Below are 14,478 nucleotides of genomic sequence, written 5' to 3' on the forward strand. Positions count from 1 at the left end.
TCGCTATCCGATACCTGATAACTAAAAGGACTAAAGACCTGCATTGTCACCCCTACCTTCCTGTGCGCTAGGGAATTCCTGGAAGGAAATCCTTCCTCTAGCTCTGAGCAGCTTGGGAAGCTACAGCATGCTCCACTGTCTTCGCCCACACCAATGATCAAGGGACTGGGACAGGAGAAGCTGGGAAGCAGGATGCACCCAAGAGCATGCTTGTCCTCTACTGTGCATAAACCCAGAAGTTATCAATGTTATCTGCATAAATTATTTTAATAACTAGGATATTTTCAATTCAACTAGTAGTATTCAGGATAACACAGAAAAGCATTTGGCATTTGAAAATTATCTGTGCAAATACTGATTTGAACGATCTTCATTTACTCATCATCAGTGCTGAAATCTTCATCCTGCTGAAATGCTGAATTGCCTAACTGTTACTTAAACAACATATGCATTGAACAACCCTCAAAAAATGGGACAAACACCAATAAAACACCCACCCCTCAAAACTCCATACTTGCCCCACAGTTGTAACTGAAAGACCTCGGGGTAAGAAAGGATACATGTAAGCAGCTCTGGTAGTCTGACCCACAGTCAAATGTCCTTTTCTCTAAACAGCACACATAATCAATACTTCTGGCCCAAATCAACAAAATGTTTAAGAAAGTGCCTGATTAATTTTCTTTATTACAGCTATTTTCTTAAATCTAGCTTAATACCGTCATGTTTGCCAGCAGTTTTTGAAAGTTTTTTTCATTTTCTTTGAATTTACTGATGTACTTCAGTTTTCAATGCAATCTGGATCATGGGAAATATCTTCCATTTTAACAGTTACAACCTGAATCACTATCAATTAACCAGTCAAGCCACAAAATGCCGACTCCTTTATTTCCCCATCATTGTAATTTCCATCTTAGAGGAGGAATCCAGTTAAACACGAGAGATATTTCTGAAATACAAAATTATAGACTACAAGAACAACCACCAATTTACAATTTTTAATGCCTAGATAATTTTCAAAACTGCATGTCTGCATTTTCAAAACCAGGGAGTACCAGAGAGAGAGAGAGGGAGAGATATCAAGTAACAATTAAAAAAAAAAAAAAAAAAAAAAAAAGCTGTCACTGTCCACAGGAACCATGTCTAGTCACGTTTTCAGTCAGTCAGTCAGCTAGCTGAGGGTCATGTCATTATTTAGTTTCTGTAGAAAAAACACAAGTACAAAAATAGTATCAAAAAGCAAGGTACCTATTTTTATTTTAAAATATACATATTATAAAACATAACTGATCCAACAGCATATAAATGAGGGGTTTAATATCTTTAGAATAATATTGAAAGTTTATCTATGCTTCTCTAGCTTTTAAAGAAGTACCTCTTTTTCTGAAGCAGTGTGTGAAAGCCAGCAATTTTTCTGCAGTGTACTGTTGATATAAAATATAGTTAACTTATTTTTTATTCTGGAGTATAGTTTCAATTATGATACAATTACTTTTTCTAAAATTTTTTTGCACAGAAATAAATAATTATAAATATACAGATTAAATTTCAGGATTTTAATAAAGTTTTAACTAAAAAAAAGAATGCAAATCAAATCGGTGACGCAAGACTTTTCCACGACAAGTATAATAAAAGACAGTAGTAAGTATTTCATGATGGAATAACTTAGTAACTAATTAAATAATTATTTTAAAACACGACCAAACATTTTCAGAAGGGGAAAAAAATGCAATGAAACCACTTGCTGTAGGTTAAAGCCAAACAGCCATGATTATTTAAAGACACAGAATCCAGCTCTAGATATCTGTGTTTTGCATTTCTAACATAGCTCTAGTTCGAAGCTCTGATTTCTAAGGACTACTTGAAAGCTTCAGGAAAAATGTCTGGGGTGGGTTTTTTTAGGGGTTGGGGGGAGTGGTATCTAAATAGAGCTACCAGGTTGCAATGAAGAGCTTAATCAGAATTCCACAATCCATTCTTCTGAACGATACCAAATCCTTTCCTTCCTCTTGTATTTTTGAGTGACATAATTTACACAACAGGCATCAGACATTTGCAGTGAGGTTCTCACGAAATACTCAAAGCAATGCAAAAACCTGAGTAGAAAGCACGAGGCTGGTCAATGCCAAGAACATTGATAGCTTCTGCTTTTAGCAACCGCCTAGAAGTAGACGCTGTAGTTGTCTTCTCAAGCCTACCCTGACTCAAAGCAAGATGGCTTAAAATTATTTCAACCATTAATACTTACTTAGCGTAAGAGGGGAGAACCTCAACCAAAAAAAACTTGCATTAGAACTTAAAAGTAGTTAAGAGAACCTTACTGGTCTGTATTTCCATCAATTCTCTGCTACTTTTAACTATTCATATAAACAACTGAATTTTCATTGACTTGTAGGAGAGCCAGAGCCTGCAAAATTCATTAGATGGATTAGTTTAGAATATTAATACACATGTATTTAAATTCTCCTGATGAACAAAGGTTGTTTCAAGATAACAGACTGTTCTTATGATCAGAAGTTTACATTGTAAGAGCATTATCTGTAGCATACCATTAACATAAAAAATTTTAAGACACAGTTTTGTAAATTATATTTTTAAAAAAGATTATTTCTGTTAAGAAAAATATTATTGGCAAAAAAACTTCAAAAAAGTCAGATAAAAACTGCTGAAATAAATGTATCTCAATTGAATTAGTCAATTGAATTAATTTATTTTCATATATTCTATTGAATTCACAGATCTTATCAGATTTTAATCAAAGAACCTTGTACAGAAAGTACTATTGCAGAAATCCAGTCACCTTGTTAAAGAGACAAAAAGCAAGCAATACAACAGGACCTTAGAAAGGATTTTATTTTTTTTTTAAAAGGCAATGACTTCCTTAAGTGAAAACTCACAGAAGTTTTAGCTAAGAAGATTATTTCCTCCAGCTAAAATTATAAAAGAACAAAAGTTAGTATGATAAAATCTTTTTTAAAAAGGTACTGGTTCAGAGGAAGAGAAAATTCCATCCCCTTTCACATGCACAATATAAAGCTTTAATGGAAAGCAAAATATAAGCCTCAACTACTGCAAAATGTTGTCAGTCAGTCCAATACAGAGACACAGTGGTAAGCTTGATTTAAATGGGCAAACCATTTTAAAAGCAGCACAGACGAATCTTACTTTTTATGTACCATTTTGTTTGAATTTGAGAAACTCACTAAGGACAAAAAGAGAGCAAGTAATTTTGTCTGTCTGTCCTAAGCAGCAATAGATGCTAAGACAACCAGCTAAGAGTCTCACAATCAGGAACTTGATGTACAGGATGTAGTAAGCTGTAATACAGTAAACTCAGAAAGCTCTTCTACCTGCGTTATTGCACAGGCCCAGCAGATGGGAGTAACCAGAGGGGAAGTATTCAGCAGTCATTTGCACCAGAATTAACCAGTATCTGTCCAAGATAGATTTAGGGTGTCTGTCTTTGAACAAACTAAAACTAGTATTCTCTATTATTCAAAAATTTACAGAAATGATGAAACCTAGGAAAGGAAAAAGAGCTCTGCTGTAATTTTGCATGTGTAAAAATATTATTCTCAAAAATCACACTGAAAAAATGTGTGCTCATCTATGTGCATGTATGAATTAAAAAAACCAACAACAACAAATCAGGTTTAGACTGACAATCAGAAAAGAACCTCCCAGTCTTCTCACTCTGATCTTTCTTAAAAATAAATAATAATAAACTTTCTAATTTTGGATGCATACTGGATCTATGCTTTTCTCCTAGAAAGTAGTAAAGGCAGACCTGGTACTACATTACACTTTACATGATAGTTTTTCCTGCAGTGACCAAGAGGCTAGCCTTTTATTACTGGAAGCAAAAGTCACATCAAAAACAAACAAAGCCTTTGTACAAAGGTAAGAGCGTGGGTACAAGTTATTTAACTTGGCATTCACCAGAGCTGCTGATTCAAATCAAAAAAAAAAAAAAAAAAGGAGCTTTGAATGAGTTTTACCCACAATTCAATGAAGAAAAAGAATGCTAGAGATCAGGGTTTTTTTAAATAGCAAGTTGTGGATAAAGAGTAAGACTACTTTTAGTAACCACTGCTTATCAAAAGAACAGCATGAAAGTCCTTAAGAAAAAAAGGAGGAAAAGAACATGACGGGCAAAATCTTTTTTTGGTCTTTGCAACCCCTGGGTCACAAGGAGTATCTACACACAGAAAGGTAAAAGGAGTGAAGCTTAGAAGTAAAACATTGATGTGAAGAGAGAGTCAGGATTTCATGTGATATTCTCTGAATTAAAGCAAAACTGCACGTTCCCTATAAAGATAATATGGCTACTGAAATTATTTTGAAGCTACAGTAGTGTTTGGGAGTTATTTTGTAGAAAACAGGGCTTAGCCTTTCCTCCCCCAACTACATTTTTCTTTTGGTAATAATCCTAATGTTAAAAAACCCCCAATTCAATCCCTCCACAACATGCACTGCAATATTTTCTTCACTATCACACATTCCAGCTACACTTGATTTCTGAGAATCCAGATGATCCAAATATCCCAAGCCTTCAGTTTCACCTGGCAACCTTCCCTGTCCTTCCCATGCCCTTTTTTTATTTACCCCTTCTCTCCTCTGCCCTTCAGGGGCTGAAATCGACATCTTTATCCAACATCACAGTGAGGGCATGTGTTTTTAATGAAAGAAAGACACACACAAGCTGATCTCAGTTCCATTGTTTATTTTTGCATACTCTTTTCAATGTTAACTGATACTCTTCTGTACATAAAGTGAATATTTCTATTAACACCCAGACTGACGTTAATCGACTAGTTCGTATTTGTTCAAAAATTATAAAAATAGATTTTTACCAAAATAAAGCGTATGCGTGCATATATAAGCATACACCCCCCCATATATACATAGACACACATACATCACAAAAGTAAATTTCCAGTGGTTAGTTAAAAAGAGATTTTAAGTTTATCACTGCAAGTTCATATCTAACCTCAAAATACTTTGCCTATCGCTATTTCAAGTAGTTGAGCTTCAGTTTAAGTAATGGCTCAGATGGGGTACTCACCTGATCAGTAAGTTCTCTGACGCTTATTAGATTCTTCTGTAGGCGAGTCTGCCAACCTTACTTTAAGCCTGACTCCGTTCACAATCTTCCCATGTAACGCAGTTATGGCATCACTGGCACTTGCTCTGTCTGCAAATTTTGCATAGCCCACATTTTTTCCAGCCACAAGGTAAACTTTTATCAAGTGTCCAAAACGACTGGAAAAAAGGGGGGGGGGGGGGGAAGAGGTAATTAGGTAATTTACAGGTTTTGCTGCAGAGATACCTATTACCCAATATGAAGCAGATATGATTTTGTAGCTGCAAAAACTATATTCTCACATGCATGCTAGATTTTCTTGTGCTCCTCTCCTTCAAAATGCCCAGTTTTTACTTTCCTTTCTCTAGAATTCCAAGCAGGAATAGAAATAAAACCAAAAGTCCAAAGACGATGTTTTCTATGGAATATTACAACAGAACCACAAGCACTGGCGATTTCTCTCTTATTTAAAAGAATGTATACGAGTTAATCAATACTATGGTCCCCAAAGACTAAATGGAACTCAAAAATCCCCACAAAACCAAAACAACACCCCTCCATACCACGCATACCCCAAAAGAAAAAAAACAAACAAACCCACACAGGAATACACACAGACTAGCAGATAATTTAAGAGGCTAAACTTGCATCTTACTTAAATGAACTTGCTCAGTTGTGATTATCTTTGAAAAGGTCTCACTGAAATGACTCAGCAAGCACTAAAGCTTTATGGAATAAGCCAGATTTACAACTCCTCTGGAGATTCCTAGACAGTTCCTTAAAAAACATAAATAAAGTCTGCTTCCTTGATACAGAAGTTATACAAGTGTCAAGACTAGGGTGCATAGCCTTTTTCTTCTCCAGCACATCAAATAGGTACAGTTTTAAATCCCACACAAGTGCATATTGTTTCTTTTCCTCTCCTGGTGCTTTTGGCTTTCCAAAGATTTATTGCAAATGCCAGAAACGCCAGAAAAGGGAAATTACTTTTTCTTCAGGAGTTTACTAAAAATAAGTAATACAACACATTGGAGAACAGCTAAACTATAGATTTGTTTTAAAGATGGCAAAAATTGTCTCTCAAGCCTTTGTTCCTCATAGGGAGGCATGTGAAAGGACAGCTGAAATAGTCTAAGTAAGATGCAAACCATCAAAATGTCCCAGGATGTATCAGAAAAAAAAAACCCTCCCTATACTTACTCCCCAAAGTTACTGTGGAATTTTATCAAAATACTTTAATTCCTTAAAGAAATACGTACAAGAAAATGCCAAATAGATCAAGCTATAAGAACTGGAAGTACAACATCTTTTGGTTAAAAAAAAAAGACTAGACATCTTACTTGAGATTATGTTAATCAATAATAAAGCTGCTGTACTGATGACACTATCTATGCCTCAAGGTGAATTCCATTACACACCTGTTTCAAAAAGCAACTGTTACCTATTGATCATTTATTACTTACTGATCACTGTGCACTCTTCATGATGACAATCTTTTTTATTTTCAACATTTATTTTAAATATTTCATGGTTATTTTTTTGGTTAAAGAGCACTTATTTGTAAATGGAGTCTTACCAGAATATATCCTCCAATACATTTACAGGTAAAGGATGGGGATGAAAAAGTATGAAAAGCCTTTCCTTCACAGAAGTGTCAGGTGGAACTTTTTTTTTGTGTGGTGGAAGTATGGCATCTGTTTGTGGCTGAAGTAACTGTGAGCCAGAAGTTCCTCCAAATGCCTGCTGAAACAGAGGGGGAAAAAAGATGCAAGTATAAATTAACCAATGGTCAGGGTGAAAATAATTTTGCCTTATTTAAAATTTTTGTTCCCATCACAGGACATAAACTGGCTCTACTAGTTCTCATCTTAATTAATTTGTTTACTTTGGTTATTTCATTAAATTGGACAATAAATCCAAGTAAGGTCAGACACTTTTACAGGGAATAAAGATGTACAAACCAACCAGAGGTACATCTTAAGAACATAGCATCTCAGTTACAGAAGAAAGTAAGCAGTGTTCTTTATTGACACATCTTAAGTTTCCTACAATTCAGAGAGTATTAACAGCATCCATTAATAATTAATGTATTAATGTAATGCAATACAAACACAAGTTAATAAACTTACAGGCGGTGTCCTATACTGCTGAACAATTGCATTGTTATTCCGCAACACTGATGACACATGTGCTGTTACCAGCTGTGTGGCCATTTTTCTGATGAGACTGCAAGCAGAAGTGATAATAAACTATTTAAAGGATAGCCTTAAGTCACAGTAATCTTAAACTCAGCAAAAGAAAATAAGTTTTAATGCACATCGAAAAGTCTCTGGAAATCTGTAAACTCCTGTAGATAATGAAAATCACAGCAGGCTTCCATGACACTCTAGAAATGCTCTGAAAGTATGCATGCTAGCTGCAACTCACTGAAAACACTCATACATTTCTACATACAAAGATACAAAACCTCTTCTTTACTTTTCTTAATACTTGGGAGGGAATTAAGTCTATAGAGCCCACTACATTTCGTAAAAGGTAACTAAAAGGCAGAAGGGACAGAAAAATTTCACCTGTTTCCATAAAGAGCACAGAAATTCAATTCAGAAGTCAGAACATTATCACACAAAATTTACTTACAGCTCTTGTTTTCCAGGAATTTTTAATTTGTTCTGTTGCAGAATAAGAAAAAGCAATTGCATTTTTTGTATACATTCACAGCCCGTGTTGTAGGACCATGAACTAGTAGGAATTATTGAAGAATGAAGGAAATTGCCTGCAAGAAGGACAGTTGCAATGAATATTTTTTTCAGTTTAAATCAGGCATGCACTTCTGAAGTGAATCTCCCCATTGTCCCTCCTTACTGACCTCATTCATATCCCAGAATAGGTTTGACAAACTAGATTCCTTTAGGATGAAACTAAGCCAAAATACTCACTGCAGGAGCACACCTAAGCCATTGCAACCTGTAATGGGCATTCAAATCACAGGAACAGATTAAAGATGGTCAAAGTAAAACCTGACAATCTCCATGCAGTGGGAGTATCAAATCCTCGGCACACAGTTTTACTCTACATATGTCCTTCACAAGGCTACTATTTGCAGCACTGCAAATTCAACCAAGAGATCAACTAGATAAATCTGTTTCTCATACAAAAACCTCATCAAAAACAGACTCCAGCCTTGTTATGTATTAGAGATACTTACAAAGATTCTTGCCAAATCCAAGATTTTCCAATGTGTATATATTCTAATGTTTTTTCAAAGACTAGTAAGTTTCAAAAGGTTTATAAACTATTCAAAAAAATTAAAAAAATCCACCTAAATTTTAAACAATACTATCTGCATGTATGAAACGAGATCACAATGACATTGCTGTTACTTATATTAAAAATGTATTTATTTTAAACTTTGCTCTCCAGAACACAACTCACAAGTTTCTTTGTTTATCGGTACTTACTCTGAGCTATCACTCCCATCTTCTAGGAAAATGACAGTTAATCGATTTCCAGGAGGATACTCAAACCCATGTAATTTATACTTGGCATATATAGCTGACGCAGCAGTACTATACTGAATCACAGCATGCCCTACAAATACAGTGCACACAGCTTCAGTATGATACAGGTAAATCTTAAGAACAAACTACACTCATATAAAGCAATATGATTAAACTTCACATTAGTCATGGATGATAAAAATTCTTAAGTCTTTTTTTACCACACATTATGTTACTTAATCAGTAGCATTTGTGAGGAAAACTTCAGCAGAATTAAGTAGTGACAATCAGCTATATTTATGATAACTTGAAAAGCTGGTAATAAAGTACAAGTGAAAACATGTCTTCTTCCCTAAGCCTGAATTAAAAAACACACACATACACAGTTTCATTTTAAAATGCAATTATCCCATCAGCAGTGAATCTCCGGTACTGTACATTTTAACTCTCTGAATCATTTCCATTTCAAGCCTCTTTGAGAACAACCTCTTTCTCTCAGCAACAGCAAAAGACTGAAATAAAAAAAAAACCTTCCAATACAAACACAATTTGTTTTTTTATGATTTCATCCTGTTAACTCATGTCAACTGCTACACACAGACACACCCATTTCAAGATGAAAACTCAAAAGATGTGTTTAAAGGACATTTAAACCAGATGCCCGATAATTTCTGAAACTAATTAACTTAGTTTTACCAAACCCGCTTCTCATGGGTTTGATTCTGTCCTTCTTGAGATTGTATTATCTGAAAGCAAGGGCATTTAAGGCTATCTGTAAACAGAGGTTCAAACAAACCTGACTTTGGGGCTTATGCATCAGTGATAGCAGCAACCATTGATACATGAAACATTAATTCTTCCCAACGAGTGTACTGTATTTTGCAATACAAATGAAGTCAAGTACAATAATAATTTGTAATTTTACTTACCACTGTTGGTGTGAGGATCTCGCTGAACATCACAATACTCCAGTCCTGGAACTATATCAAAGAGGGCAAACAGCTGCTCTTGTATAAAGGGAAGCCGTGATACCACTGACAGACGTTTGGAGACCGACTCTTGAATTCTGCTCTCATTTTTTTCAAAACTACAAAACTCTGGCTGCCCACCTCAAGAATCAACAAATAATTTGAGTCATCACACTAGCATGCCTTCATTTCCTAAGTATTTTTCATTCAACTTGTAAAAGTAATCCAAGTCAATTATATACTAAAGGTAACACATTTATTTCACCGCTGCAGGTCACAAAATAATCAGCCAACTAGAGCAAAGTAAGACATAAAAATACAGAAATAAAATGCCTGGGTTGTTTCTAACTCCAACATCCAATCTACTATTGCAGTGTTGACCTAAGCCTCTGTTAGCTTCCCTTTGTCCAGACTGCATTCTTACTTTGTCACCATACTCAAGACTACAAATAATTTTTAGTATAAAAAGCTGTGACTTACAAAACGGAAGTGTATTTCCTCTTGGTTCTTGTCTCGTGTTATTACTGTAATAATCATGTTCAAAAGACTCAGATGACTTATTTTTAGGTTCAGCCAAAATGGCCCTGTAGCCTGAAACAACCACACATATAGCAACACCTCAGTACATCTGAATTATCTGATCGCATCCACATTCTTAAGTACTGTATTTAGAAATGTATCATTTAGAAAACCCAGTAAGAAAAATAGGAAGGTAACTAATCTGTAACTCCCTAAGTCTGCATAATAACTGTGTGAAAGTTAACAGCTTCCACATAGAACTACTCCTAGTCACAAGTTAAGCACAACAGAGCCTACTTGCGGTAAGAGTGACTGAGCACTGGCACAGGTTGCCTAGAGTGGCTGTGGAGTCTCCATCCTTGGAGACAGTCAAAAGCTGTCTGGACATGGTCCTGGGAAACCATGGTGCCCAGGTGACACTGCTTGAGCAGAGGGGTTGGAAGGGTCCTCTGAAGGTCATCTTGCCCAACTTCAACCATTTTGTAACACCTGGCAGGACTCAGAGACACTCCAGAGGCAGTCACCTGAACTTCTGTGTTAGAATAGCAGTTTATATATGTTTTGCACTGTTCTACATTTTGTTTTTATGAAAGACACAGGTACTACCTCAGGCTATCCAACTAATCTCATTTTAGCCTCACAGCAAAAGGGAAGTAAAATTTAACTGCTAAGTGATCTCAGACTTATTCCTATACAAGAATTGTCACAAATACAATTTTTGTACAACCACTTATGATAGATATGATGTAGAACCACCATGTATATTACTGGAGAGAGAAAAAGAAAACCAAACAACAACACACACAACAACAAAAACAACAACCACACCCATACACCAAGCTGTTTTGTATTTATGATTAAGCAAACATTGAACAGGAGGCTGGACTGGAAGGCTGCTGTTAAGTTTCCCCAAAAGCTTTTCTTCTCCTGGATAAGCAAGCCCAGTTCCCTCAGTCTCTCCCCCTAAGTCATGTGCTTCAGCCCCTGACCACCTTAGTGGCCTTCCACCAGACTCACTCAGATTCATTAATACATATTTGGTGGTACTAGAGCATAAGTGACACGTTTGGTCATAAAGCATATGAAGTCTTTCTTTCTGTAATAGATTAATCATGACATTAAATGAAAACAAACCAAAACATCCCCCAAACTTCAATTAGGATTAATCTACCCTTAAATATATAGACTATCAAATACATTTTATACATAAATTCAATTTTTATTAAATACATTTGATTTAAAATGCATATTCCCAGGGATAAATTAAAATGAGGTTTTCCTGGGTATGAAGCCTACATTACAGGCCAATAATAATGCATGACAGAAAACTCTTCATCCATTTCTAAACTCTTTTCACTGATCTTACTTGCAGTTTGGTCCTTCAAGAATGTAATCAGGTGACTGTTCTCAATGAATGTTAATAATACTGTTTTTTATTTGCAATGGAACCTTGTCTCAAGATGTGTTTACATCATAAATCATTTACCTGCAAACAAAACTAAAAATTAAAGGTACATTAATGATGATACACACTTATTGTGAAAAACTTGAAAGAATTCAGTCAGATTCTTACTTCGATCACACTCTTCAATTGCTCGGGCAGCTTGCGATGGTTTTAAATATCTCACATAGCCCAAACCTTTACTTTCTCCAGTAGTCTTGTTTTTAATAATGCTGCAATATTCAATGTCTCCATACATCTAGAACAATTAAAAAGCACATTAATTTGCAATATTTGAAAATGCATTAGTGCCATGCATTAAGCCCTTCTGATAAATTAAGACAAAGGCAATTTAAAATAAAAATTAACAAATAGCAAATCACTACCTTAAACTTCTCTCGCAGATCCTCCTCTGTATAGGATTTTGGTATCATAACAAAGATTCGCGTAAGCTCCTCATCTTCAACATCTCGGTGGCTTCCAGAAGCTCTTGACTGTGCAATAAATACCTAATGGAATAATTACATAGACATTAATTGCTGGACAAAGGGTCTTAATCACATATCAACGACCAAGAAAAATAGTTTGTTTCAACAAGTTTTTGTATTTATCTTTCACATAAGCTAGCTCTCGTTACATGGAAAAAGATAACATCTCTGATCATAGATGCATCTGTGACAAAAGATACAGCACACCCCAAACAGTCTCCCAAACAGGACAGATGCCAGCAGAAGTTCTCACTGGAAATAATGAGAAATGGTCAGGAATATCAAAGACTGATTCAGCAGCACTGCCAATGTCGCTGGTAGCATGTGAGGTAGCAAAAAATGCATTACTGCAACAGGCCTAATATAGCAGTAGTAACAAAATATAAGCAAGCAAAGAAGCTGAGCAGCTTATTAAAACCTTGCTACTGCAGTTCAGTGCTCAGTTGGGCCAAACTCTGCAGGTCTAGTGCTCTGTCAAGGATTGTAACTTCTCACATCTCTAACTGTTAAAATCCTTTTTAATTACTGAAAGAAATTTCATCTCAGAAGTGCACACCAGAAGACAACCAGGCAAAAAAACCCCAACCAAACTAAAATACCCAAACCAACCAAATAAGAAAAATACAAACCACCTTCAAAGTAAGTCTGTTACACAAAAGCAGCAACTTACTTCAAAGAGCTCTTAAATTACTTTTGTAATAGTCATGCTGGGCAATAAGGAATACAACTCTCTTCACTTCTAATGGAAAGTTCTTCAGAAAAGATTTTACTGATTCAATTGCATTCTCAAATGAAATACATGGAATCTTCTTTCACTGTTCGAAGTCATTCATATTCCTCAAGTAGTAACAAGATATAAGAATAATTCAAGAGGCTAAAAGCTGACAGCCAGTTCCACAGATTCAAAAAAACTCGTAATTGTTTTGAAAAAACTGTACACAAGCTATAAAACTGATATAAAATATACCTGAAAAAACAGTTCTATTTATTCACATGGATCTTAAAATATACTGGTTTAGAATATTTCACAGAGACTCCCTCAAGGATTAAAAAAACCACCAAAAAAAAACCCACAAACACACACACACGCCCCCCAAACAAACAAAAAAACCCAGTTTCCAGACACTGCATATTCCCCAGGCCTGTGGCTGCTAATGCCACGCGTGGGAGCTGCGGGCAAGGGTGGGACCCCCAGCAGCTCCCCCCGCAGCCGAACGCGGCCCAGTCCAGAAGCCCCCCAAGGGCGGCAGCCCCCGCGGGGGGAGGGCCTGCTGCCCGGGGGCTCCCCGGGGCTGCCCCAGGCGGGCCGCCGCCCCCCACTGAGCGGCTTCCCCTCGCCCCCACGCAGGCCAACACGACCTCCGAGCGGCAAGTCCGGGGTGCAACGGCCGAGGCCCGCCACCCCCCGCGGCCGCCATGTTGGGAAGGGAGCGGGGGGCACCCCGCCGGGCCCCGCTCGCTCGCCCCCGGCCCCGCTCCCCGGCTGGAAGGCGGCTGCGCGGCCCGGCGGTACCTTGATGGGCTTGGTGTCGGGGGCCAGGCTGCGTCCGTGCATCTCCTCCATGGCCCGGCAGGCCTGCGAGCTGCGAGCGAACTTGATGAAGGCGATGCCGCGGGACTCGTTGGTGCGCTTGTCCCGCAGGAGCCAGATGTTCTGGATGTCCCCGAAGGGAGCGAAGCGCTCCCGGATCAGCGCCTCCCCAGTGTCCTTGCCCAGCACCACGAAGACGCGGCTGTTGGGCGGCTCGTCTAGGCACTCGGCCGAGAGACGGAAGCTGCTGCCCTCCTCCATAGCGGAGCCACCGGGCTCCCGGGCCGCCGGGGACCGCTGGCTTTTCTCGGGGATCGGCGGGGACCGGCCGCAGCGCCCTTTCCGCCGGGGAGACAACATGTCCGCCGCCGCTTCCTCCTGCGCGCCGGCCGCGCCCCTCCCGCCTCCCCGCGCCTCGTCAGGGCCGCGGCCTCGCCTGCAGCGGGCGGGGTTGCTCGGCCGCTCCACGCCGGGCCTCAGCCCCGGGCTGCCGGCGGGGGCCAGGACACCTTTGGGCGGGCTGCGCGGCGCACCCCGCTGCCGGGGAGAGGGGCCGTGCGGCAGGAGGGCCTCCGGCCCTGCCCGGGGCACCGGTGCCTCTACCCCGGAGGAGGCAGGCACTTGCTCCCCGGGAGCGGCGGCGGGCGGGCGGGTGGGAAGGACTAAGCAGAAACGAATCGAGGGTTGGCGCCGAGGCAACTCCCGGGCTCCCCCCTCGCCCCTGGCGGCGCCCGCCCGGGGTCGGCGCCACGGAGCCACCGACCGGGAGGAACCGTCAGCAGGCAGCGGGGCCACCCCCCTGCTCGGGCAGGGCCCCCTACAGCCGCCTGCCCCGGTCCGCCCCCGGCGGCTCTGGGATGGCTCCGAGGAGGGGGACTCCGCAGCATCGGTGGGCAACCTGTGCCAGCACTCAGTCACCGCCCCTGTAAAAACGTGTTTCCTGATGTTCAGGTG

The 14,478-nt window shown here is 39.2% G+C and overlaps 1 protein-coding gene across 3 annotated transcripts; it reads right to left on the reverse strand.

The window, feature by feature from the left end:
• Positions 1-846: 846 nt before the first annotated feature.
• Positions 847-14,375, reverse strand: RBM45 (RNA binding motif protein 45). Of its 3 annotated transcripts, none has more exons than XR_008748425.1 (10): positions 13,507-14,373; positions 11,892-12,014; positions 11,638-11,764; positions 10,026-10,136; positions 9,507-9,686; positions 8,539-8,668; positions 7,210-7,306; positions 6,657-6,823; positions 1,933-5,259; positions 847-1,198 (listed from the first exon to the last, which is right to left on the reverse strand). XR_008748425.1 is itself a non-coding variant. In XM_055812202.1 (10 exons), the coding sequence occupies exons 1-9, from the start codon at positions 13,882-13,884 to the stop codon at positions 5,067-5,069; spliced, it is 1,506 nt and encodes a 501-aa protein (XP_055668177.1). In that variant the 5' UTR covers positions 13,885-14,375; the 3' UTR covers positions 847-1,198; positions 5,063-5,066. The 3 variants fall into 3 exon arrangements, 2 of the variants coding, with proteins under 2 accessions (XP_055668177.1, XP_027641963.2); XM_055812202.1 differs by having other exon boundaries at positions 5,063-5,259; positions 13,507-14,375; XM_027786162.2 differs by lacking the exon at positions 847-1,198 and having other exon boundaries at positions 4,704-5,259; positions 6,657-6,820; positions 13,507-14,172.
• Positions 14,376-14,478: the final 103 nt, after the last annotated feature.

This window comes from Falco peregrinus, chromosome 8, assembly GCF_023634155.1.
Source record: "Falco peregrinus isolate bFalPer1 chromosome 8, bFalPer1.pri, whole genome shotgun sequence".
In the NCBI taxonomy this organism is placed as follows: domain Eukaryota; kingdom Metazoa; phylum Chordata; class Aves; order Falconiformes; family Falconidae; genus Falco; species Falco peregrinus.

What these genes read in the sequence shown, in the direction of transcription:
- RBM45 (XM_055812202.1), bottom strand. Translation starts at nt 13,884, where the DNA reads ATGTTGTCTCCCCGGCGGAAAGGGCGCTGCGGCCGGTCCCCGCCGATC. An exon ending in CCGACACCAAGCCCATCAAG is followed by an intron (nt 12,015 to 13,506) that starts GTACCGCCGGGC and finishes TTATTCCATTAG; the next exon opens with GTATTTATTGCACAGTCAAG. An exon ending in GATGGGAGTGATAGCTCAGA is followed by an intron (nt 7,307 to 8,538) that starts GTAAGTACCGAT and finishes TTCTGCTTGCAG; the next exon opens with TCTCATCAGAAAAATGGCCA.